The sequence below is a fragment of the Equus quagga genome, chromosome 7, assembly GCF_021613505.1.
Source record: "Equus quagga isolate Etosha38 chromosome 7, UCLA_HA_Equagga_1.0, whole genome shotgun sequence".
Taxonomy (NCBI): domain Eukaryota; kingdom Metazoa; phylum Chordata; class Mammalia; order Perissodactyla; family Equidae; genus Equus; species Equus quagga.
In genome coordinates this window covers 30575334-30600881 of record NC_060273.1, presented here as the reverse complement: position 1 = coordinate 30600881, position 25548 = coordinate 30575334, and the positions used below count along the sequence as shown (strand labels likewise).

The window sequence follows — 25548 nt, the reverse complement described above, 5'->3', positions numbered from 1 at the left end:
ACACGCACGCATGCACACACACACAGACACATGCACACACAGACAGACACACACACGCACACACAGACAGACACACACAGACATACACTCACACACAGACACACAGGCACACACACTCCGAGAAAGGACTGTCTCCCAGGCTAGAGAGGAACCCTTTCTGACAACACCAGCCCCGCTTCAGCCAAATACTCAAGGAAAACCTGTCTCCTTCCCACCTCCCCACCCCACTCCCTCCATGGCAGCAAGCAGCGGCATTCAGTCCCTGCCCAGCAGTGCCAGCTGCGCCAGCAGGGGCTCACTGTCCACCCGCAGCCCTCAGTGCAGGCAGTGCCCGGGGGGTGTCAGCAGGGCTGGCCGGGAGCCAGCCTTCATGCTCCAGGCAATGGGAGCAGGCACCACTCAGGTTTCTCTGCCACAGAGGGATCAGTGGATGAGTGGGGTGCTGAGCTGCACCCTCACTCGGTGACATCAAAGAGCCAGAGCAAGATGGTGGCTTCTGGTCACTCCCTCCTCCCACTGAGCCAGGGCCAGAAGGCTCCTGCTTGGCCCCCAGTAGTGAGGTGGCCCTTGTTCCCCAACCCTGGTGTTGGTGGGACTAGTCATGGGTCCAGCTTACACCCTCACTGTCTGCAGGATCCACTTTTGCAGCAGCCTGTCAACAGGGCCCAAGGGTAGCGGGACTTCCACCTGTGCCCTGGACCTGGCACCCAGACAGGGTGGCTGCCTGCCAGGAGAACATTGACTAGGATGCAGATCTCACAGTGTAGTGCTCAGCGTGTCCAGGATACAATGAGGAAACCTCCTATCGTAGCCAGAACTGGGCCAGTCGTAATTTGAGCAAGAAAGACAATCAAGAGATGCAGCACCGCCGGGACTCAGATGGTGGAGTTGCCTGACGAGGATTTCAAAGCAGCAATCATAAAAATGCTTCAGCAGACAGTTAGGAGTTCTCTCTAAACAAGTGAGAAAGTAGGAAACCTCAGCAAAGAAATAGAAATTATTAAACAAACAGCAAAAAAACACCAAACAGAAATGAAAAACCTGGGAAACACAATAACTAAAATAAAGAACTTGCTGGACAGAACACAACAGTCCATTGGAGAGGAAAATACCATGAAGCCAAAGACAGATCAATAGAAATCACTTCATCGGGAAAACAAACGCAGGAGGACAGGGCCTCAGGCTCAGCGGGATGGGGACAGAAGATACAGTGTTCATCGAAGTGGAGTCCCAGAAGGGGAGAGAAAGATCGGGGCTGGAAAAATATCTGAAGAAACAATGACTGAGAATTCCCCGAATTTGGTGAAGGGCATAAACCTACAGGTGTAAGAAGCTGAGTGAACCCCACACAGTATAAAACCACAGCAATCCACACCTTGACATGTGCTAATTACTCTTCTGAAAATTAAACACAAAGAAAAAGTCTTGAAAGAAGCTAGAGAGAAACACTGTATTATCTACAGGCAGCACCAATTTGAGTGACAGTGAATTTCTCATCTGAAACCGCAGAAGCCAGAATGAAGTGCACGACATTTTTCAAGTGCTGAGGGAAAGGAACTGCCAACCAGTGAAAATACCCTTCAGGGATGAAAGGAAAACCAAGACGCTCTCAGATAAAGTCAAACTAAGAGAATTTGTCACTAAAAGACTTGCTCTTAATGAACGGCCGAGGGAGCTTTCCAACCAGAAGGGACAGGGTAACAGGAAAGCTTGGAATTTCCAAAAGGAAACATCAGTGGAATGGATAAAAATAGGGATAAGTGTAACAGCCTGTCCTCCTTGCACTTCTCTTAAATGACGCTCGATGGTTGAAGACCCGTGACATCATGTGCTGGCGGTGCTCGCGTGCGCCAGTTCCCGTCTTACAGTGGGGAGGGCAAGTGGACCTGCGTGGAGGTGACGTATCCACTCCTCACTCGAGGTGGTGAAGTGTCAGTACCGTGAGGCTGAGCTGCAAATGCATGTTTTAGTACCTGGAGCAACCACCACGAAAGCTATACAGAGCATTATATGTAAAACCACTATAAATGAATTAAAGTGGAGTTCTAAAAAGGGCCACATGACCCATTGGAAGGCAAGAGGAGAGAGAAAGAGGAGTTAGAAGCAGAGGGAACAAACAGAACAAATAATAACAGGGCAGATTTAAGCACAGGAAATCAATGATTACTTTTAATGTAAGTGATCTAAATGCACTGATTACAAGACAGAGATCGGCAGAGTGGGTGAAAACGCGTGACCCAATTATATTTTATCTACAAGAGCTCACTTCAACCGTAGGTCGGTTGAAAGTACGAGGATGAAAAATGATGTGGCATTCAAACATTAACTTTTTTCAGAAGTAGGTATGGCTGTGTTAATCAATTAATATTAGATAAAATACACTTCAGGACAAAGAAAACTACTGTGGACAAAAAGGGACATTACATGAGGATCAATCTACGAGGAAGACCTCTGATCCTAAATGGATCTGCACCAAACAACAGAACTTCAGAACACTTGAAGTCCAAAACAGTAGAACTGAGAGCAGAAATAGACCAGTCCCCACGTAGAGTCAGGACTTGATGCGGCTGGAAGAACCAGTAGATGAAAACAGCAGAGACAGGAGAACTGAGATCAGAACAGAAACTCTGAGCGTTTGAGCGCCTCCCCATCCTCATGAGCACTGGGTGCTGTCGGGATTGCTGCCTTAGTGCTCCTGTGAGGTGTGAGTGTGTCCTCGTGGCTCTCACTGAGGTGGAGCATCTTTTCATGTGCTTGGTTCCCATCTGCGTGTCCTCCTTGGGGAAGTGTCTGTTCCGGTACTTTACCCATTCTTTTTTAACTTACTTTTGAATTTTGCAAGTGCTTTCTGTATTTTGGACATGTACTGGTCAAATACGTGCTTTGCAAATATTTTCTTAGTCCCAGCTTGTTTTTTCATTCTCTTACCAATGTCTTTACTAACAAAGGTTTTTCATTTTGATAAAGTCCTATTTATCAATGTTTCCCTTCAGGGAACTTGCTTTTAGATGTTGGGTCTGAAAACGAGCCTCCCCCTGAGTGTCAAAGGTCTGTCTCCTGTGTATTTTCTCAAAGTCTACAGTTTCACGGTTTACGTTTGAGTCTCTGGTCCGTGGTCAGTTCAATTTTGTGTGAGTGTGAGGTTTAGGCCAAGGGTTATTTTTATTTTATCTTTTAACCTAAAGATGCTCACCTGCTCCAGGACCATTTCTAGTAAAGGCTGTCCTTCCTTCATTGAATTGCTTTTATGCCTTTGTCAGAAGTCAGCTGGGCATGTTTCTTTGTTTCTATTTCTGGACGCTCCGTTTGCCGTTTGTTCTGAGTATTTATCCCGTCGCCACTGTCTTGATTACTGTAGCTTCATGGTACATTTTAAAACCGGGTAGTGTGGTTCCTCCAATTTCACTCTTTTTCAAAATTGTTTTAGCTCCTTTGACTTTCCGTATAAATTTTAGAATCAGTTTGTCTATGTCTACAAAAAAAGTCCTGCTGGGATTTTGATCAGTGTGTGTTAAACCTGTGCTTCAATTCGGGAAGAACTGACGTTCTCATCACGTTGGGGCTTCCATTCCATGAACATGGTATGTGTCTCTATTTATTTAGGTCTTTGATTTCTCTCATCAGTATTTTGTACTTTAAGTATACAGGTTTTTCGTGTTTCATTAGATTTATACCCAAGTTGTCTTTTTATATCAGTTGTAAATTTGGTTTTATTTTGGTTTACTATTGTCCATTATTACTATTAGGTAGAAATAAGTGATTTTAGAGTTGTTCGTCTTGTATCCTGCAACCTTATTAAATTTACTTACCAGTTCTATGAGGGTTTTTTGGTCTTTATTTTTGGTTGATTCCTTGGGATTTTTTACAATATCCTGTTATCTAAATTTGGTCAGTTTTCTGTTTTCCCCTCCAAGCAGTGTGCTTTGGTCTCTTTTACTTGTGTTTTGCACTGGTCAAGACTCAGGATGTTGAGGTGGAGGGACGAAGGTAGACATCCTTGCCTTCCTCCTGGTCTGGAGGGGAGCGTTCAGGCTCTCACCATTAAGAGTGGTATTTAGCTGTAGGTTTCTTGTAGGTCTTTTGTTAGGATGTAGAAGTTCTCTTCTATTCTTGATTTATCATGAATGGGTGTTGAATTTTATCAGATCCTTCCTTTTTCCTTGAATCGATTGATATGGTCGTGTGGTTTTTCTTCTTTAGACTGTCTGTGTGGTAGATTGCATTGACTCATTTTTCGGTGTTGAACCAGCCTGACATCCCAGGATAAGCCGTTCTTGGCTGTAATGTATTCTTCTTTTTGTGTATTACTAGATTCAGCTTGCTGATGTTTGTTGATGATTTTTGTGTCCGTGTTCATGAGGGGTATTGGTCTGTAGTGCTTTTTATTCTACTCTCCTTGCCTGTATCAGCATAATGCTGGCCTCAAAAATGAGTTGGGGAGTGTTCCTTTCTCTTCTTTTTTCTGAAAGTGATTGTGTAGAATTGGCATTATTTCTTCTTCAAAGGTTTGCACCTGGTAAAATCATCTAGGCGTTGGTATTTCTGTTGTGGAAGGTGTTTAATTAACAACGTAATTTCCTTAGTAGTCATAGAAATATTCAGGTTATGTATTTTTCTTGGGTGAATTTGGGTGGGTTGTGGGTTTTCTAGAGTTGGCGTTACACGTAAGTGGTCAGGTTTGTGTGTGTGGAGTTGTTGTTGCCATCCATCCCTTTTAATTGTTTGCAGGGTCTGCAGTGGCAACCTCATTCCTGATACTGTTTCTTTGTATTTCTTTCTTTTTTTCTTTGCCACTCTTGCTGGAGGTTTGCAGTTTAATTGGTCTCTTCAAAAAAGCAGTGTTCAGTTCCTTCCACTTTTCTCATTTTTTTCTGTTTTCAATTTCGTTGACTTCTGCTCTTTATTATATTCTTCCTTTTGCTGGCTTTGGGTCTATTTTTTCCCTTTTTTTCTAGTTTCTTAAGGTGGAAGCTTAGATTATTGGTATGAAATCTTTCTTGTTTTCTAATATAAGCTTTTAAGGCTACAAATTTTTCTCTAAGCACTGCTTCAACTGCATCCCACGAATTTTGCTATAGAGTATTCTCATTTTCGTTCAGTTAAAAATACTTCTAATTTCATTAGTCATTTTCTTTAAACGGTGTGTTATTTTGATGGGTGTTGTTACATTTTCAAGTATTTGGAGATTTTCCTGTTATCGTCTGTTATTGCTATCTGGTTTAGTTCCATTATGGTCTGTGAACATAGTTTGTATAATTTCAATTTTTAAAAATTTGTTAAGGTTTGTTCAATGCCCCAGGAATATGCTCTATCTTGGGGAATGTTTTATCTGTGCTTGAGAAGAATTCTGTTATAATTGGGTGGTGTGTTCTATAAATTTCAATTAGAGCTATTTGGTTGATGGTATTGTTCAGTCCTTCCCTGTCCTTGCTAATCTTCTGTCTACAATTTCTATTTGCTACTTAGAAAGGAGTTTTAAAGTCTCCAACTGTACTTGTGGCTTTGTCTGTTTCTCCTTCCAGTCCTGGCATTTTTTTGCTTCATATATTTTGAAGCTCTGCTTTTAGAAGCAGGTACATTTAGGGTTATTGTGTCTTCTTGGTGAATTAACCCTTTTGTGTTTATGCCATTTCCCCTTTTTTGGGTGACAGATGTCTGATTATCTGCTCTGAAGTCTACTTTGTCTGATGTTAATATAGCCCCTCCAGCTTCCTTCCTTCCTTCCGTTCTTTCTTTCTTGCCAACTATTCATTTGGGAATAATTTTTGATTTCTAGGACAGTTGCAGAAATGGAGCAGGGAGTTCCCATACACTGCTCATCTTGCCTCTCATCGGCCCCGTGGTGCGTCTGTCCCTGGTGTGCCCGTGACGGTTGCAGCGTGTCTGGAGTCGCTCATTTGCTTACCTGTTGATGTCCCGTGCAGGGCTCCCCATGGACCCTAGCTCTCTCGTCTCCCTGCCTCCTCTGGTCCTGACAGTTTCTCAGCTGTCTATCTTTCACGACCTCCACAGTCCAGGCCAGGTGCCCAGTGTCCCCACACCGTGTTTGTCTGGTGCGTTTCATGATGAAATGGGTCCTGGGTTTGGGAAGAAGACCGCAGAGACGAAGTGCCTTCTCCTGACGTCAGATCAGGGAAACACGGCATCGACAGTTCCCTCCTCAACGCATCGCTTTCTTTCTCATTTCATCGTACGCCGTCTGCAGGGACCACGCCCCTCTTTAGCACGCTCTTCACTTCCATCTGAGCCCTCACCGCGTCACCCACTGCCCCTCAGAGCTCTTCCAGTGTCTGCCCCTTAGCCGGTTCCAGAGCTGCTTGCACATGCTGGAGAGCGCGTCACAGCAGCAGCCCGCCTCTCGGAACCACACTGTGGCTCAGCTCAGGCCGCCGTGACGGACACCGCGACGGGGCGGCTTAGACAGCAGACAGTTGTTTCCTCGCAGTCGGGAGGCTGGAGGTCAGAGCAGAATTGTTTCTGCTGAGGACTCTCTTCCTGGATGGCAGACAGCTGCCTTCTCGCTGTGTCCTCGTGAGGCAGAGAGAGGGAGAGCAAGCTCTCTGCTGTCTCTCTGTAAGGGCCCCACCCTCGTGACCTCATCTAACCTAGGCGCCTCCCAAGGCCCCTCTTCCAAATACCATCATCATATTGGGGGTCAGGGCTTCTACCTACGAATTTTGGGGAGACACATTCAGTCCGTAGCAGGACACCCCCACCTTGTATGAACGAGTCCAGAGGTGCCATCAGCCTCTACTGCAGGGTCGCCACATCCACTGTTCAAGGACACGATCGTCGATGCTTGTGGTGAGCTCGACACTTTGCTCGGCACTGGAAGCGCAGAGTAGGTCTTCTGATGAAGGGGACAGGGAAGCCAGCAGTGACAGTGTGGCAGCATGGTCCTGAGTGGGCAGCCAGGGCCTGCCAGGCAGGAGGCCAGCAGGGCAGGGCGTGGGGTCTGGGGCCAGTGAGTGATGGGCTGGACGAGCGACGCCATGGCCCACCCAGGTGCTCTTCTTCCAGCTGTGGCTCCAGTTCCCCTGGCTGTCCTCTCCCCAGGCCTAGGCCGTTTTGGAGCCTTTCCGGTGTCCCCCTGCCCATTTCCCTGTCTTTCAGTTCAGCAAAACCAATCATTCTTCTTTCAAAAGTTGTCCAGGGTATGTGGTATCTTCATTATAGATGTTTTAGGCAAGATAACAACTCCCCTCTTCTAGCTGATTTCTAGACGCACACACACACACACACTCACTTATTCCTTCATTCTCTCTCTCCCTCTCTCCCAGCGAGGTTACAGTTTGCTTGAAAAGGAGGACAAAGGAAAGAAAGTACCCCATTTAAAAATGCATAAACAAGTGTTATTTATGGGAGTTGTTCGCTGACAGCTAGGATGGATTATAGCAAGCCTTCTGATTATGTCTGCAGCTACACACATATGCTTATTTGAATTTAGCCCTCGAGAACGGTTGCTCACGAGCCTTCAGAATCCGTCATACCCTGCTTTGAAAGGGGCCTTGCAGGGCTTCTCATCCAGCCTGTTCCTAAGGTGCAGAAGTTCTTCCCACAGAAGGTGGCTTCCTGGAGGTGGCCTCGGACATTGACCCCAGCTCACACTCTCCAGGGCGCCTCACTCAGTGGGTCAGTGCACACCTCCGAGAAGCACTCACCTGGTGAGTACGGCCATCAACACTGGAGTCTGACTGCCAGGGTCCCTGTCCCAGATGGGCCACCTCCCAGCTGTCACTTAACCTCCATGAGCCTTGGTTTTCCCCTTTAAAAACCAGGGCGGTAGGACTTACCTGCTGGACTGGGTGTGCGCTGTCCGCTCGGCTCCCCGCCGTCGCCGGGGGCCAGAGGTTCTTCAGCAGAGCTTCCCCTCCCTGGGCTGCAGGCAGACCTCCCCCACCTGGCGGCTCGGGGCTCGTCTGTGCAGCGTCGCTGTGTGCGCACGTCAGCGCTCTGTTCTTTGTCACTGCCGAGGGCGTCCCGTGTGTGGATGTCCCACAATTTGTTTACACACACCCTTGTTGGTGGACACTTGGTTTTCCCCAGTTTGTGGCTCTATATTACGAATAAAGTCCCTGTGTAGAACTATGCTTTCTCCTGTGGAATGGCTGGTAGTTGTATGTTAAAACTTTCCAAGAAACTGCCAAGTGGCTGTTCCGTTTTACGCCCCACTGCCCGCGGGGGCGAGCTCCAGCCTCTCCTCACCAGCACTTGGCGTGGCTGGTCTTTTTCGTTTGAATCCTGCTGAGAGGTGCGTAGTGGTCTCCTCGTGGTTTGAGCTTTTATGTCCCCAGTGACCAGTGGCTTTGAGCCCCTTTTCATGTGCTTCTTTGTTATTTATTGTCTGTCTTCTTTGGCAAAGTATCTGTTCAGATCTTTTTTCCATTTTTCGTTCGACTGTTTGTTTTCTTATTGTTGAGTTTAGAGAGTTCTTTATATATTCTGGATACAAGTCCTTTGTCAGAGGCTTGTTTGCACATGCTGCCTCCGAGTCTATGTCTTGCTTTTTCATTCTCTTCATGAAGTCCTTGAAGGAGAAGTTTTCATCAGTTTTTTTCTTTTATATATGATGATTTAGATATCATAGCTAAAACATCTTCGTGTATCCCCAATTCACAAAGATTTTCTGCCATATTTTTTAGCAATTTTATAATTTTTCATTTTAGGTATAGGTTTATTTTCATTTTGAGTTAGTTTTTATATTATACAAAATATAGATTTTAGGGTTTTTTTTTTTCCTATGAATCCCCAATTGTTCCAGTACCATTTGTTGAAAAGACCATCCTTTCTACCCTGGAATGCCTTAGTATATTTGCCACAAACAGTTGTCCGTGTGTACCTGTGTATCCATTTCTGTACTCCGTTCGGTTTCATTGATCGTCTGACTTGGGGCCAGAGCGGTTCTGATAACTCCAGCTTTGTAGTGATTCTTGAAGTTGGGTGCTGTCTCCCCTCCAGCTCCTTCTTGTTCAGTGTTGTTTGGCTATTCTGGGTCTGTCGCGTTTCCACATGAACTTTAGAATCAGCTTGTCAGTTTCTACAAAGACTGGGCATTTTGATTGAGACGCTCTGATCTGTAACAATTTGGGAGGCAGTGGAATCCTCACAAGATTGAGTCTCCCACCCATGAACACGGACAGCGTCTCTCTCCATGTGTTCAGCTCGTCCTTAATTTCTCTCCGCCTAACTGAGAACCTCGTAGTTCTCAGCGTGGGGGCCTTTCGTCACTCTTCCAGATTTGTCTCTGCTGGTTCCAGAACCGCGTAGTTTATGTTTTGGGTGCGTCTATTTAAACGTCCTTGTAAATGATGTTTCTCACTATCTGTTACTGATTTCTAGTTTAATTCCATTATGGTCACAGAACACATTTTGAATTGCTAAAATCCTTTTCAATATACTGAGCCTCCTTCTGTGGCCCCGCCTACGTCTGCCCTGGTAAATATTCTGTGTACACCTGGAAAGACTCTGTATTCTGATGTTGTAGCTGGGGTGTTATAAATGTCAGTTAGGTCAAGTTGGTTGATAGTGTTCAGATCTACTTTATCCTGCCTGATTTTTTGCTAATTAGTCTATCTGTTATTGAGAGAGTGATATTGAAATCTCTGATGATACTTGTGCTCTTGTCTATAATTCTTGCATTTCTGTCAGTTTTTGCCTCATCTCATTTGAAGCTCCTGTATTAGTGCAGAAATGTTTACCATTATGATGTTCTCTTGGTCAGTTGGCCTGTTTCTCGTGACAAAATTACCTTCTTGGTACTATTCTTGGCTCTGGAATTTCCTTTTTCTGATATCAGCAGCTTCTCCAACTTTCTCTGTAGCTTTTCTTGGTGTTAGCATGCTTTGTCTGTTTGCATCTTCATATTGAAAGTGCTTTTGTGTTGGCAGCATATAATTGGGTGTTGCTTTTTCATCCATTTGATAGTTTCTCTACCTTTTAATTGGGGCATTTAGACCATTTACATTTAATGTGATTGTGTGTGTGATGAGGTTTGATCTTGTCATCTTACTATCTTCTATTTGTCCAATCTCTTCTTCATTCCCCTTTTCCTCTTTTTCTGGCTTCTTTCTAATTAATTGGATGTTTTTTATGATTCTATATTATTTCCGTTTTTGGCTTATTAGGTGTAACTCTTTGTTTTGTTCTTTTAGAGGTTGCCTTAGGGTTTGTAGTATGCATTTTCCATTTATCACAGTCTGCCTTCAAGAGATCTTAGACCTTTTCACATATGGTATCTAAGCTTACAACTGCACATGTCTGTTTTTCCCCTGGAGCCTTCATGCTATTGTTGTCATACATTTTATTTGTACTTTGGTCTTAAGCCCCCGATATATTTTTGTTAGTTTTGTTTAAGCAATCTCTTTTAAAAGTAGTAATTTAAATATTTGTAAAAGACTTTAATAATATATTCTCCCACATAGTTGCGATCCCCGTTGCTCCTCACTCCTCTGTATGGATCTCTGTTTCCATGTGGTGTCATCTTCCTTCTGCTTGAAGGGCTTCTCTTGACATTTCTTGAGAGCAGATCTGCTGGTGATGAATTCCTTCAGTTTTTGTGTGCGAGAACATCTTTATTTTGCTTTTGCTTTTGAAAGATGTTTTCACTGGGCATAGAATCCTAGGTTTGTATTTTTTCTTCCTCTCAGTATTTTAAAGATTTTTATCCTCTGTCTTGCATCATTTCTGCTGAGGAATCTACTTTATTCCTTTGCATGTAACATCTCTTCCTTTCTCTGGCTGCTTGTAAGATTTTTTCTTTTTCTTTTTTAAATAGCTGTTTTGTTGTGGTTTTTTTTTTAAAGATTTTATTTTTTTTCCTTTTTCTCCCCAAAGCCCCCCGGTACATAGTTGTATATTCTTCGTTGCGGGTCCTTCTAGTTGTGGCATGTGGGACGCTGCCTCAGCGTGGCTTGATGAGCAGTGCCATGTCCGCGCCCAGGATTCGAACCAACGAAACACTGGGCCGCCTGCAGTGGAGCACGCGAACTCAACCACTCGGCCACGGGGCCAGTCCCCTGTTGTTTTTTTTTAAAGATTGGCACCTGAGCTAACATCTCTTGCCAATCTTTCTTCTTCTTCTTCTTCTTCTCCCCAAAGCCTCCAGTGCATAGCTGTATATTTTGCACCTGCTTCTGCTCGCCGCCCTGGATTTTCCTCCCTAGCCTCCCGTCATCACCTATGTCCACAGCCCATGTCGGAGATCCTTCCGTCTGTCATTTCTGGAGACTCTTTAGGTCGTTTTCTCAGTTCTCAGTGTCCTCTCCAAAATGCAGTCACACCTTCTGGGAGTGGACCAGTGGGCCCAGGACACGCGTAGGCCCCACCCATCCCACCTCTGGCTGGTTTTCCTCCGTGCTCCTGTCCACCTGTGGTCCATGCAGAACCTCCCCCTCTGAACAGAGGCTGTTGGTTGCAATCTCCCGTCCTAAGCATGGGTATTTTTACCATTTTTTTCTTAATGCTGTTACTTCATGTCATATTTCCCATCTGTATATTTGGGAACGAAGCTTCATAACCTCCTCTCATAAGATTTCCCCTTTCTTCACCCAGAGGGCAGGCCTTCTCCAGCATGGGCTGTGGTGAGTGTCCTGGCATGCTCTCCCTCTCCTTGCAGGTCGAAGGTTGAGGAGCTGGAAGGGGCACGGAGCCGTCTGGAGGAAGACAAGAAAATGCTGGAAATGCGGCTTGAGCGGCTCACCCTGCAGGTGCGTGCTGGCGGGCAGCCCCGGGGAGGCCTGTCCTAGAACCTGCGTTTTCCCTCAGGCGCACCCCGCCCTCCTTTCTTCCTGGGTGTGAGTGTCCATGGTTCCCGCACCCACAGACGTCCCAGGGACATCCTCCCATGCACACACCTCTAGCTGGCTCAGAGTGTGTCCTGCCCACAGGCTGCCTGTCCCCAGCCCCAGCCCTCCTGTCCCCTCGGTCTGTTGTTTTCTTCCCCTTCTCTCTGCCACTGGCCTCAAGCCTGCAGTGCATGTGGTGCCCACGTTGCCGGGGCAGGTGCGGTGGGTGTGCTCTTAGGTGCGGAGGAGCCCGGGGCGCCTCCTGTGTTTGGGTCTGGGTTTGTACCCAAGCCTGTCCCCTCCACATGCAGCCGTGAAGCTGGACGCTGTTTACACGGGTTTTATTTCAGTTTGTTTTTCATTTTTATCCTGTTCCATGGCAAGCAACCCACAGGTTCGTGATTACCCAGATTTTGGACAGGCCATTGATTTTATCTTGACACCTATTAGAGGCAAATCAAGTCTCTTTTTTATTACCAATTCCTGGAGATGGGAGAAGTGACAACTTTGATAACGCGAGGTGCCGTGAGCCGCGGCTGGACCGTGTTCAGCTCTAGGACCTGTCATCTCGTACCGTTTTAATTGGGCTGCAGTACTCAGATGGCGAGCTGGGCTGTTGGCAGGTGAATCCCCGGCCGCCCGTCAGCGGTGCCGTGTCAGAGACGGCTTCGTAAATCTCTTTCTGGGTGTTAGTTGAGCACAGCCTGAGATCATGGCTGATGGCTTCTAGCCCGCCTTGGTGACTGGGGTTCAGTGAGTCCTGCCAAAAGCGTTCATTTCCTTTTCTTCCTGCTTCTGGGCTGCCAGGCCCTTCACAAGGAGCCTGCAGTGGCTCTTGGCGAGGTTCTTGAGGGTCACATGAGGTGAGAGGTGCAGGTGAGCTCTGTGCCCGATGGACGTTTGCCACCAGATCCTGGGAAGATGGGACGTTTGGCCCATCTCAAGCGTTCCTGTGTTGGAGACAAGGGTGGGCAGGGCCTGGTCCTGTCTCCACAAGTGGGATTAGCCATGTCGACCCTACACGTCCTCCTGAGCTCCGCATGGGCGCTCGAGTCGGGTGGGGGCCTTGCTGTGCCTCCTGGAGCCACTCATGGCTGAGGAGGCAGACGGCGTCCGTGTTGGCATGGGGAGGGCACAGGTGAGTGTCCGCACCCTGGTGTTGGTGTGACCTGGCTCTCAGTGCCCAGGTTTCTCATCTGCGGTTGTGGGTGTGGAGAGGGGAACCGGCTGGCGGCAGCTGCGTGGAGCGAGCGTGTCTGAGCAGTGCCCACAGTGTGGCCTAGAGGGCGTGGCATGTGGGGCCTGGTTGCTGTCATCCTTGGGGAGCAGAGGTTCCTGCGATGATGTGATGACTGGAGCACAGGCATTCCCTGAGCCTCCGCCATGGCCCTTGGGCAGCATGGGGCGGAGGCTTCTAGATAGCCATGCAACCACCTCTCCTCTGCTCCCAGAAGTGGATAAATATCCAGAGCTGAGCCTGGGAGGCGAGGCTGCACGTCCCTCCCTGTGGGTGCTTGGGGGCCCTAACACTTGCCTCTCACCCATGGCTGCACTCATTCGCTCCCACCGGCTTCGAGCCTGGGACTGTTTGCTGACCTTTGCAGCTCTACAGTTTGCCCAGGTCCTGAGACAACAGCAAAAAGAGGTTCCTGCCCACCTCTATCCCGTGTTACAGCCCCTTGCTCCATGTTTCCGGTTTCAGCTTGAGACCAGGAAGGTACTCAGGACTATCCCTGCACCTCAAATGGGCTCGTTTCAGAAGGGTCAGCATGATGGTGGGGCGGCCTGGATCCCCATTTCCTCACCCGTCGTCTCGGTAGTCACAGCTGCCTCGAGCCTCCACTGTGTGCTGTCACCAGGCCTGTGGCCCCAGGTTCTCATTAAGCCTTCTGTGTCTGAGTCTGCAGTCCTCAGAGAGAGGGCACGCTACCCCCATTTCGCTGATGAGGAACCTCCCCTCGAGAGCTTCAGCATGTGGTCGTGGGCACCCAGCCAGAAGATGCAGAGCTGGGCTTTGAACCCGGGCCCGTCGCCCCCTGAGTCTGGGCTCCCTCTCTGTACTCGTCACCCACCCACCCCACTGTGCCCTGCCCTGCCCATGCCCGCTTCCCTACGGCCTCAGGGCTGTGTCCCTGATGGCCTGACTGCGCTCCCAGGTCCCCAGCCTCAGCTCAGGGACCACTGGTCTGCTCCCCCACCCCCAGCACCGCCCCCACTGCCTATGCCGGCTACCCTGACCTTGGTCTGTTGTATGATGCTCTGGGGCCAGAAGAGGTTTGCACTCCAGAGGCTGAGCTGATCACTGCAGCTGTGTTGGTCACTCCCACGTGATAGCGACAGCTCCTATCTGACCCAGACGCCGGGGAGGCAGAGAGTTTGTCCCACCACCGTCTACTCATCCAGCACGAGAGGAGCACCTGTCTGCACAGGCCTGCTGAAGATGCAGGAAATGGGGCAGGCTCTGCCCTGGACCCTGCAGGGCAGACAGGAGCAAAGGCCACAACTCAGAGCGAGATGACCAGTCATTCTGGTCACGGTCACAAGTTCTACTTGTGTCTGATCCAGGGAGCTGGTCCAGGTGGCGTCAAAATGGGTCTGAAGGTGACTTGAACCCGTGGAAACAGAGGGGGAGCCCTGGAGGGTGCCGTGGGGGCACCGGCCTCCAAGCCCGCGGATCTCGGCTGGAATCCTGTCCTGTCCCTTGGCTGTGTGGTCTTAGGCATGCTAGGCTTTGCCATCCAAGCCCCCAATGTGTTCTCTGTAAAACTGGAAATGATGCCCACAGGGGGCGCTACCGGGGAGATCAAATGCCACGTCTGACTGCCACACCTGGTCCACAGGAGGTGCTCAGGAGATGCTCACATCCACCTATGGCCCCTCCCTGCCTTCTCCATCACGAGGGCGCAGACCGCACCCCTGCACCTCTGTCCCTGGGTCTTGGAAGCAGAAGGAGAGCGCGCGATGCCCCTCCAGGAGGCCTGGCTGCAGTGTGCCGCTCACTGCTCCTTCCTGCCGGAGCCCCACGCTTCTCTGCGCCTCCGGGGCCGGCACGCAGCTCTGGGCCGGGCCGCAGGAGGGGGCAGCCTGAAGAGGGCTGAGCCGTCGCCCGCCCGCCGCATGCTGATCCGAGTGTTCCTTATGCAAATACCCTCTCCTCGCCTCTCCTCTCTCTCTGGAGGAGCATCTTCAAGTCGAGCCGCTTCAAGGAAGATTGATTAAAATCAGCTGCAGTTTGGCTTAATTGGGAACATATGCTCGGAGAGGGCGCGCGACTAGTTAGAACTTTTCGTAATGCCTTCACAGCTGGTTGGCCAGGCGACAGAGCTGCAGTCGCCGCTCGGGGCTGGGTGCGCCTGCCTGTTGGGCCGTGCCCACGCGCCGCCTGGACGCTCAGCCTGTCTGGGCTCCTTGGCACTGCCCGCACTCGCCTGGGGTGACTGTGTGCGTTGCTAACGTAGCTCAAGAAGGTGGCACCTCCCGCCAGCCACCAGGGACACGGGTAGCTTGGGGGCCCACAACTACTGCTTGCTCATGCAAGGCCCCATTCAGAGATGGGGAAACTGAGGCCCACAGTCAGCCAGCACCTGGATGACCAGCTCAGACACACCTTACCTTAGAGGCCCAACAGGGGTTGAACGTGTCACGGTTTGCGCAGATAAAGGCGGAAATTGAGCAAAGCTCCTGAAACTCTGGCTCCGGAAGCAGGGGAGTTCTGTGGTTCTCCGAGTAGCTGCAGGAGTCGGGGCTCTGGGGGTCAGCGAGTGGAGACAGAGCGGGAAATGCACCCGAGGTGCCCTGGTCCCCACCCCGCCTTTCCCAGCGGTCCTGGCTCTCCCTGCCCGGCGTCTCTGGGCGGCCCCGCCTCCCTCCTGCCCTGGGTCCTTTCCAGCCTCCCGCCCCCACCCCTGCCCCGCGCACTTCTCCACGGGCCTAGGGTTCCCAGAACCAGGAAGGTGGCTGAGGAACGCAGCAGGGGCGCATGCGTCGTTTGTCCTGAGAGACCTCCTGTGACCCCCTCTTAGCAGCGGGCCCTGGGCATGGGTGGTGGCACTGTTCCTCACCGACTGTGGCCCTGCATGCAGAGCTGACACCATTCCCTGTGGCTGTCCTTGGAGGACAGGCCGGTGCCTAGGCAGGCGCCTCTGCTGCTGCTGTTAGCACTATTGACACCACCGTCCTCAGCCACCCTGACCCTGACACACGGGGACTTCTGCGTCTGTGTGATGGGCCCAGCTCAGGGACTGTCTCCCGAGGCCGCTGTCTGGGGCCAGCCCACGGCGGGGCAGCTTGGGCCGGAGGCAGCGTGTCCGTCAGGAGCCCCACCTCAGGCTGGACGCCATCCCCGCGCAGTCACCCCGCTGAGAGGAGCAGCTTTGCGTGTGGAGAGCACGGCCCAGCCGCACACTCACGCTCTGTTGCCGCCGCCCTGGCTCACCCCGAGTCTGGGTGGTGATGGGGGGCCAGCCTGCAGACCCAGCCCTGCTGGGCGTTCCTCGTTTTAGGAACATTCCACAACATACAGCAACCTGGGCAGGATGTTACAGTGAACACCCATATTCACCACCCGGATCCCGCCAGGCGTGTTTTCTGTGGTGGCTTTATGACGTGCCCACCCACCCCTCTTCCATCCACCAGTCCTGTTTATTTTTTTGATTTTTTGAAGCAAATTGCAGACATCTGTCCCGCCCTCTCAGTGCTCCAGCTCGCACGTCATTAAGCGGAAGTCACCTTTGGGGTTTGAGCCGGCATCCACCGCCCCTCAGTGTTGCAGGTTCCCACAGATTGATGGTTGGGGCGGATGGAGCCCCCTGCATGGCAGCCGTCCCCCCAGAGGCCCCGCTCACCCTCGCTGTGCCCCAGAGCCCTGCCTGCTTCCCCTCCCTGGCTGAATGGGGCTGCCCCACCGCCAGCCTGTAGCCCATGACATTTAAAATAAGTATCTTTTTTGGAAATGGAGTGGGTAGAAAATTGCTAGGCTCCCCGTGAGCGGAAAGTTCACGGTGCCGTGGAGACCGTCCCCACTGCGGTCCCTGCACCAGCAGGCGGGCAGCGCTGTCCTCCAGCCTCCTCGGCCCCCGCCGCCTTCCCGTCCCCATCGGGGCGGGGCGTCCACTGCTCCTCACAGCCCTCTGCCCCTCCCTATCGACACTGGGGCAGCCCCTGGCCGCTTTCCACACAGCAGAAGCCCCCGGAGCCCCGCTGGTTCCCTCTCACCTGCAGGCTCCCGCCCAGCCTGCCCTCCTGGGGGCACACTTGTCAGTCCTTGACCGCAGTGCCCTCACCTGCCGGACCTGTTCCCACCTGCCAGGGAACCCTGAGCCCAAAGCAGGCCCAGCCTCTGCCTCTCAGACCCGTCTTGCCTCTGATTGCCTCCTGGGGGTCCTCTGGCTGCTTGCCAGGCCCCTGGGCACATCCTCCCCACACTGGACAGGTGGTTTTTTGATGCCCACACTTCTGGAATGTTCTCTGAGGGTTGCTCCCCGGAGGGGTAGAACCGCACAGCTGTGCATGAGAACAGCGCAGCCAGGGCTCTGGGCCTGCCGTGCGGTGAGCCCCAGAGACGGTGATCCCTGGAGTGAGGAAGGTTTGTGCTCAGGGACTGATGTCGCTCTGACGGTCTGCTTCCTCCATGTGGACCTAGCAACTGGAGCGCAGGGGTGCTGGATTGACGTGGCGATGGCCACAGCATGGGTCTGCGCTGCACTCACCCCCTTGCGGTGACACCGGGCATGGCTCTCTCTCGGCCGCATGCACGAGCCATGTCCCGGCCTGGCCCTGTGGGTGCTTTCACATAACACTCACGGGCACTGAGGAAGGGGTATCGTGATTCCCACCGTGCAAATGAAGAAGCCCAGGGTCACAGAAGCCGGTGATCTGCCACAGGTGACACAGTCGCGTCCTCAAACTCCAAAGAGCCCCCACTGCCATGAGCTGTGCTCCACCTCGCCCAGTGGAGTCCAGGCCCTCCCTTCCCCCTTGGCTGCCACTTCTGCCCTGAAAGCCTGGGGTGTCTGTGAGGACCGCAGGGCCGGCTGCTCCCCGCCTCCCCACCCATCATGGTGGAGCCAGAGCTCTAGGGATCCAGACCACGAGCTGGCCCTGCTCCCCTCCCGCTGGCTTCCACTCGGTGCCCTGCCGTCTCCCACCTTGCCGTGGTGTGGCCAGCACCGTCGGACTCCCGCAACCTGCTCTGTGTGGAGCGCCCTCCCCGTCTGCCAGTCAGCCTGCCCGTCCATCAGGCGCAGCTCACGCGTCACCCCTCCTCTGAGGCTTTGCACCCACGTCCCAGGACCTGTATGGGGGGCAGTGTGGTCTTCTGAGGGCAGTGACCTTGCCTGGATCACCCAGATAGCACCAGCCTCAGGCCTGGCCCCCAGCCAGTGTTCCTGGGGCGTAAGTGGAGTGGGCGCACGTGGGCGGGCATGGACAGCAGCAGAGTACCCAAGAGGTGGCTCTGGAGGGAGCGCGTCTAGGTGAGAACTCCCGCCTGTCGCTTCTCAGACGCCAGACCCTAGACCCTGGGCAAGCGCTGTCACTTCCCGAGTCCCAGCTCCTGCGTTTGGAAAATGAGGATGAAATGACCCATTCCCAGGGTGGTGGCGCAGATTCAGTGAGTCATGCACATGAGGCATTTGTGTAGTTCCTCTCACATAGTAACTTCTTCGAACTGGGCTTATTTTTATACCTAATATGTGTTCTTCCTGCCGCCCCCCTTTAGCTCACAAGGTAGCCTGTTGCCTGTTGCCTTCGGGAGCTCTCTCCTCTCAGTACGTGGTGCCCTGGTTATTTTTACCCAGCTGCGTGGAGCCTCACTGGAGGATGTGCCGTGATTTATTTACCCAGTTGCCTGTTAACGGATATGTGGGTAGTCTTCCTTTCCTGTGATCCTAATCAGGGCTGTGGCAAGTGTCCTTCTATATATGGCATTTCCTGCGTGTGCACGACTGTGTGGGTGAACTTCCAGGTGAGAGAGAAGGGGATCAGAGCTGCCTGCGTGCGTCTCAACAGGTCCAGCTGAGCGGCTCTTCACGGCGGGCGCATCAGTGTGCCCACTTACAGAGCAGGACGGTGGCCCAGCAGCCTCGCCAGCAGAGCACACCCCAGGCTCCCGCCCTTCTGGTCCAGGAGGTGAGGGGGAAGCTCCATGTAGTTCTCACCTCAGTCCTTTGTTACATGTGAGTGAGGGGTTTTAGTGTGTTTGTAACTGTTAATTGTCTTTGATCCATTTTCCACGTGGGTCATTGGTCCTTGTTGATTCCTCAGAGCTCTTTGCATATTTAGGAACCAAGCCCTTTTTGTTTTAAGTTGCGAATGGATTTTCTGAATTTACCATTTCTCTTTGCTTGAGGTGTTTTCTACCAAGCAGAAGTTTTTGACTTTTAAATTTTTACATAGATGCATTTACCCACCATTTTTTTCTTTTTTGGCTCTGGGTTTGGGGTCATGTTTTTACCTTTCTCACGTCAAGGTTATGAAAGAACTCTCCATGGTTTCTTCTGGATTTTGGTGGTTTCATTTTTTACATTTAAATCTGTGATTGATTTGGACTTTGATTTTGGTTTTGGTTTTTCATATGGTGTAAAGCGTGACGTCAACCTGTTATTTGAAAGAGGCCCTTCCCAGGAGCCCGCGCGCCGCTGGGTGAAAAGCTCGTCTTTTCCTCGCCGGTCCGAGGTGCTTCCTTCCTTGTGTCCTGGACTCTTGCGTGTCTGTGGTCTGTTTTTGCTCTTTGTCTTGCCCCCCGTTAGTTCATAGGTCAGATCAAGGGCGAGTTCTGGATTGTTCTAGTTATGGAGCGTTACTGTTTCAGCATCTGATGCGTCTTGTCCTGCCTGCCCCCATGGCTCTTCTCTACCAGAATTTTCCGAGCCACCTTTGTCTATTTTTTTATGAACTTTAGAGTCAACCTGTCTAGCTCCCCTCTCCCTTGGTCAATCTAGAATTTTGCTAGATTTTGTGAAACGCGAACTTCTGGAGATGGCACGTCTTCAGAGTGTTACTCCTCTTACGCAAGAACGTGGCTGTCTTTCCATCTGTTGGGCCCACTTTTGTATCCTGTTGGGACATTTCATAGCTATATATTTATCTTGCTCGTTTCTTGTTGAATTTACTTCTCGTTACTGTTTTTATCATCAGTGGATGTTCTCTTCGGTTTCACCCCCTTACCTGGTGCTGTCTACCCACGCAGACCTTGGCTTCTGTCTATGAGGTCTGTCACTGCCCTGAGGTGGCGGGGCGTGAGTGAGCAGGCGTGCACCCCCCCTTGGATGGCCTGTGTCCCCGCTGCACTGCGACTGGGTCTCAGAGCTGGGCATCCACACCCCTGTGGCTGCGGGCAGAGCAGGGGCTCAGCGTCTAGTCCAGGGCCTTGCTGCCCCGGCCTGCCTTCCTGAATATTCTGTGTAAACAAGACACTTAATGAGGAAACAGCCTCAACTCCCACCGAGGTGGCACCAGGCTGCTCATGTTTATTAACACTGAGGACTAAAAAAAGCCAGCTGGCTGATGTGCATTTGTGTGGAGAAATTTCCACAGGCACTGATTTTCTCTTGATTTTTTTATGAGAAGAATGATGCATCTTGAATGTTAAGCCTCTTCTTGCCCTATGGGCCCTGGGACCCAGAGCCGGGGCCAGCGGGCATCCTGGGACCTCAGATCCCCGGACTGCTGGCCAGCCACTGTTTGCAGGCGAGGCCACTCGGTGTCCCCGAGGGTCCCATCAACCAGCTGCCGTGGGGTCTTTTTACCTTGTGACCCTCAGGGGACTAGTCCAGCCCTGCTCTGCCACTGGCCTACTCAAGACCCAAAAAGCACAAAGTACCGTGAGCGGCGCCATGGCTGGCCTTGACATCTGCCAGTACTCAGTGCCGTCTGAGGGCGCTGCAGCCTGGGCGTTCTCAGACCGCGGTTCTGACACCTCTCTTTATCCGCATATGGTCCTTGCGAAGCTTTTAGGCATAAAAGTTAGGGACCCAACACTTTACGAACCTGAAAGTTAGGCATGATAAGAAATAATACGTAACCGTCGTGTTCAGGCAGGTGGCATTTTGCTGACCGTGGGTCACAGAGTGTTTCAGCCACGTGTGTGGTGGCGGGGGGCGGGGCAGGGCACACCTGGTTCCTCTGAGCCCCCTCGTAATGTGTGCCATGGGCCCAGCGTGAAGCATGGGGGAGGGAGGCTGCGCCCTCGCTCGGGTGGGCTGTCACAGGACACTGATGGGCTGCAGGTGGGAGGGCGGTCCGCACGGGGCTGATTTCTGCGGAGGACGGCGCGGCACCCTCAGGTGTCCACCAGGGTGGTCAGGCAGGGCGGTGGGGCATCCCTGGCGCCAGGGCAGCTCTGGCCAGCCACCCCCGTGTCCGTGCCGGGAACAGAGGCCCAGAGCCTCTCGGGGCAGAGCCAGGAGCAGACTTGGGGTCCCGGGCTCCTTCTCCTGCACCCTGCCATCCTCACAGCTTCCATTCCAATCACAGTTCCCATGACCAGGGGATTCAAGATGGGCACGAGGAAACTGGCTCAGGGGGCCCTGCCTTTAGTCTTTGTGATCGTCTTAAGGCTTGCAAGACACCTTGGCCCGCCCTGCGCACTCAGGTTTCAGCCCCTGGCGGGTGGCCTGCATACACCCCTTTAACTGCCTGTCACCTCTCTCCCTGTACGGCCAGCACCTGGGACGACCCCGCCAGCATCCTGGCTTTGTGTCCCAGTGCGCTCCTCTTCCCTCAACACTGGCCAGGGTCTCACCCTCACCCACCGGATGGGGGATCTGAAGTCTGGCATGGCTCCCTCCGGCCACGTCCTGCTGCTGTGGGGGAGCCTGCTCTCCTGTTGCTGCCGGCTGTGCTCCAGCCCCTCCAAGGGGCTGTGTACCGGTCCTTTGTGTAGGCATGCTGGGTGTCAGCCTGCGTGGTGGACCAGCGCCTGGCCCATTCTCCTGGGGTTCATCTGCCCCTCCCTGTGCCGGGTGGGGCCAGACCACGTGGCACAGACCCAGCTGGGTGGAGGACCCGCAGTGCCTCTGCCCTGCCGTGGAGTCTGCGTCTCGTCCCAACAGCCATGCTCCCAGCCTGCCGACTCTCTGCTCACCTACCTGCGGCACCGTCCCCTGCAGCCAGGCTCCCACCCACACCCACAGTGACTGGACCTGCGCCTCCAGGAAGCCCCCTCGAGGTCCCCAGGGCACTGGGGGCGGCAGTCGACCCTGGGACGTGCACCACAGGGGTGCTGCCCACACTGGGGCCAGACTGCTCGCCCTCCGCTGCAGAAATCAGGTGTTCCAGGGACAGAGGGGCGGGGCGGCAGAGGAGCTTTTCGTGTGCGTGTCCGTCTCCCCTGCCCTGCCTGCCCGTGCAGGGAGAGAAGGGGTGCTGCAGAGAGGGCCTGGGGTGGGGGAGGAGCTGACATGTCGCACTGTCTGGTGCCGCGTGGTGGCAGAGGCCCTCCCTCGGCAGCTCCAGGCCTCGCCTGTGCCTGCGCAGCCTTCTCCATGAGCTGGGCAGCTTGCACTGGCGCTTGGGAAGGAGGCTGGTCGGAGGGCAGAGGCTTCTCTCATGTGGTGCAGGCTGCTGGCTCCTCCGAGTCCCTTGCTCTGTGTCAAGGATGGTGTCTGGCCCCGCCAGCTTCCCTTGGGAATGATTGTGGGGACAGAGGGCTTGGCTGCTCTGCAAGAACATGGCAGACTCCAGTGGGTTATGCTTAAAAAGAGTCGACCATTTTACAAGGCAGGGTGCTTTGGGTTGCAGTTATCAGAAAGCCCAATGCTAAGTGGCTTAAATAAGAAAGCTTCAGGCAAGGCTTGATCCAGGCCTGAGTGCTGCTTTCCTGCTCTGTCTCTGCCTTTCACCTTGTCAGGCCCATCCCTAGGCTGGCCTCCCTCAGAATTGGGAGGCTTTGCTCCACGGATGATGTTATCTGTTCCCCTGAGAGTGGGGAAGAGCCTCTCTGGTCCAGTGATCCAGGGCTCAAGGCCCCGGACTCGTTCTGAACATGTCACTGGTCCCCATGCCCTCCCTGCACCAGCTGCCTTGGCCAGAAGGAAGGAGGATCTGGGGCTGAGCCGAGATTGTTTCACCACCCCAGTGCTGCAGAACTAGAAGGGCCCCCACCAGAATTAGGGTGCTGGGAGGGGCCGGCCTGGGTGCTGGCAAGGCAACAGTGTGGTCGGCCTTCCGTCAATGAGGTCGATTGTAAGATCCGGGAGGAAATGGTGTCGTGGGAGCTCAGTGAAAGTGTGTCCAAGGGCATTTTGAAATCTCCAGTTCTTCCTGCAGCTTCTGCTTTGTGCTGGTGTCTGCGCCTGCTGTGGTGGGGCCGGGGACGCCTGCGGTGACTTGGTGCCGACCTCGGAGCCCACGCCGGCGGAGGGCTTGGTGGGTTGCGCCTCACTCGTTTCCTCTAGAAGCCCCACTACAAATTGGGCAGCTTCCTGGCGGGATGTTCCCTTTCCGAGTTTGGTGCTTTCTTTGAGTGTTCTGCCCTGTTAAACAGATGGCCCCAGAGCCTTGAGACGGGCACACCTCTCCTAAGTTACCAGATGGCCTTGGGAGAGTGGTGCTCTCGGGGCCCCACTGGCCTCACTTGTGAAGCGAGGGGGTGGACCTCTGTTCCTCACCAGGCGCCTTTCTCGGGAGGCAGGGTCCTGGGAGCACAGCAATTTCCGGCCCTGCAGGGGCGCCTGGGGCTCTGTGCTGACCATCCCTACCCCTCCCGTGAGCCAGCCCACCATTACTGGGCTCCTTTGTGGGCACTGCTCCAACTTGGGGTACGGTGGAGGGAGGGGCAAGCAGGGCCCCGACTTTCATGAGCTCGTGTCCTGTGGGGAGAGACAAACAATGGGCTGATTATATAGACAAGGAAATCAATGAGGCGGTGATGCGAAGAAAAGGAAGCAGGCCCTTGGAATGGACTCCAGGAGCAGCAACGTGAGGACCTGGCAGAACCACGTGCTCCTGATCTCCTTCTGTGGCTCAGAGAAGGACAGGAGGAGTCGGCCTCCCAGAGCGCTCAGGGCTCTCCACCGCAGGCTCTAGAATAGTCAAGGTGGGGTCAGCCCCTGAGTGCTCGGGGCCCTCCCCCGCAGGCTCTAGAAGAGTCAAGGTGGGGTCAGCCCCCGAGTGCTCGGGGCCCTGCACCGCAGGCTCTAAAATAGTCAAGGTGGAGTCAGTCCCCCAGTGCTCGGGGCCCTCCCACCGCAGGCTCTAGAATAGTCAAAGTGGAGTCAGTCCCCGAGTGCTCGGGGCCCTCCACCGCAGGCTCTAGAATAGTCAAGGTGCGGTCAGCCCCCCAGTGCTCGGGGCCCTCCACCGCAGGCTCTAGAATAGTCAAGATGGGGTCAGCCCCCCAGTGCTCAGGGCCCTCCACCGCAGGCTCTAGAATAGTCAAGGTGGGGTCAGCCCCCCAGTGCTCGGGGCCCTCCCCCGCAGGCTCTAGAATAGTCAAGGTGGAGTCAGTCCCCGAGTGCTCGGGGCCCTCCCCCGCAGGCTCTAGAATAGTCAAGGTGGAGTCAGCCCCCGAGTGCTCGGGGCCCTCCCCCGCAGGCTCTAGAATAGTCAAGGTGGGGTCAGTCCCCCAGTGCTCGGGGCCCTCCACCGCAGGCTGTAGAATAGTCAAGGTGGAGTCAGTTCCTGAGTGCTCGGGGTTCTCCACCGCAGGCTCTAGAATAGTCAAGGTGGAGTCAGTCCCCGAGTGCTCGGGGCTCTCCACCGCAGGCTCTAGAATAGTCAAGGTAGAGTCAGTCCCCGAGTGCTTGGGGCCCTCCACCGCAGGCTCTAGAATAGTCAAGGTGGGGTCAGCCCCCCAGTGCTCGGGGCCCTCCACCGCAGGCTCTAGAATAGTCAAGGTTGCCCAGGGAACTTGGGTTCCATCAGTCTGTGAGTGTGGTCTGACTGTCTTCTGTGATCACATCTATTTCGTGTGGGTAAGATCCTGCTGTTCCACACCAAATCCCAGCCGCTGATTCCGTGACACCTGTAGGGTGATCACAAATGTTCTGTCGGGGCTGATACTGTTGCTGAGGTGGAGCTTCCTGGCAGCCAACAAGAAGGGAAATTCTGACCTATTACGTAATTCCTGTTGTAGAAAGGATGTTTTGTGGAGTGGGTTTGTGGACAAAACACTGAATTCTGAAAGAACTCTCTTATGTGGGGACTAGACGATACCCCACCACAGATGCTGTCACTGAGTGTAAAAGCTGCTTTGTGTTAACCACATGATGCAGTAATTCCACTCTTGGTCTACACCCAGAGGAACTGAAAGCAGGTCTCAAACAGATGTTTGCACACCCATGTTCACAGCAGCACTATCCACAACAGCCAAGAGGTGGAAGTAACCCCAGTGTCCATCAGTGGATGAATGGATAAATAAAATGTGGTCTATCCATAGAATGGGATAGTATTCAGCCTTAAAAAGGAAGGAAATTCTGACACCTGCTGCAACATGGATAGACCTTGAGGACGTTACACTGAGCCAAGAAGCCAGTCACAAAAGGACAAATACTGTACGATCCTGCTTGTGTGAGGGCCCTGGAGTCATCAAATTCATCCAACAGAATGTAGATGGTGGGTGCCAGGGGCTGGGGAAGGGGGGTGGGAATTAGTGTTTCATGGGGACAGAGTTGCAGTTTGGGAAGATGGAAAGTTCTGGAGATGGGTGGTGGGGATGGTTGCACAACAATGTGAATGTGCTCCACGCCATAGAACTGGGCCCTTTAAAATGGTTAAGATGGTAAATTTTATTTTATGTGAGTTTCACCACAATTCAAAAAACTTG

At 52.7% G+C, this 25548-nt stretch overlaps 1 protein-coding gene across 4 annotated transcripts in view; it reads left to right on the top strand.

Moving 5' to 3' along the window:
- Nucleotides 1–25548, top strand: part of MAD1L1 (mitotic arrest deficient 1 like 1) — a 413365-nt gene that overhangs the window by 273304 nt on the left and 114513 nt on the right. For all 4 annotated transcript variants that reach the window (XM_046666480.1, XM_046666481.1, XM_046666478.1 and 1 more), the window contains one exon: nt 11615–11705. In XM_046666480.1, coding sequence (XP_046522436.1) covers nt 11615–11705 — 91 coding nt within the window. The remainder of the gene's footprint in view (nt 1–11614; nt 11706–25548) is intronic.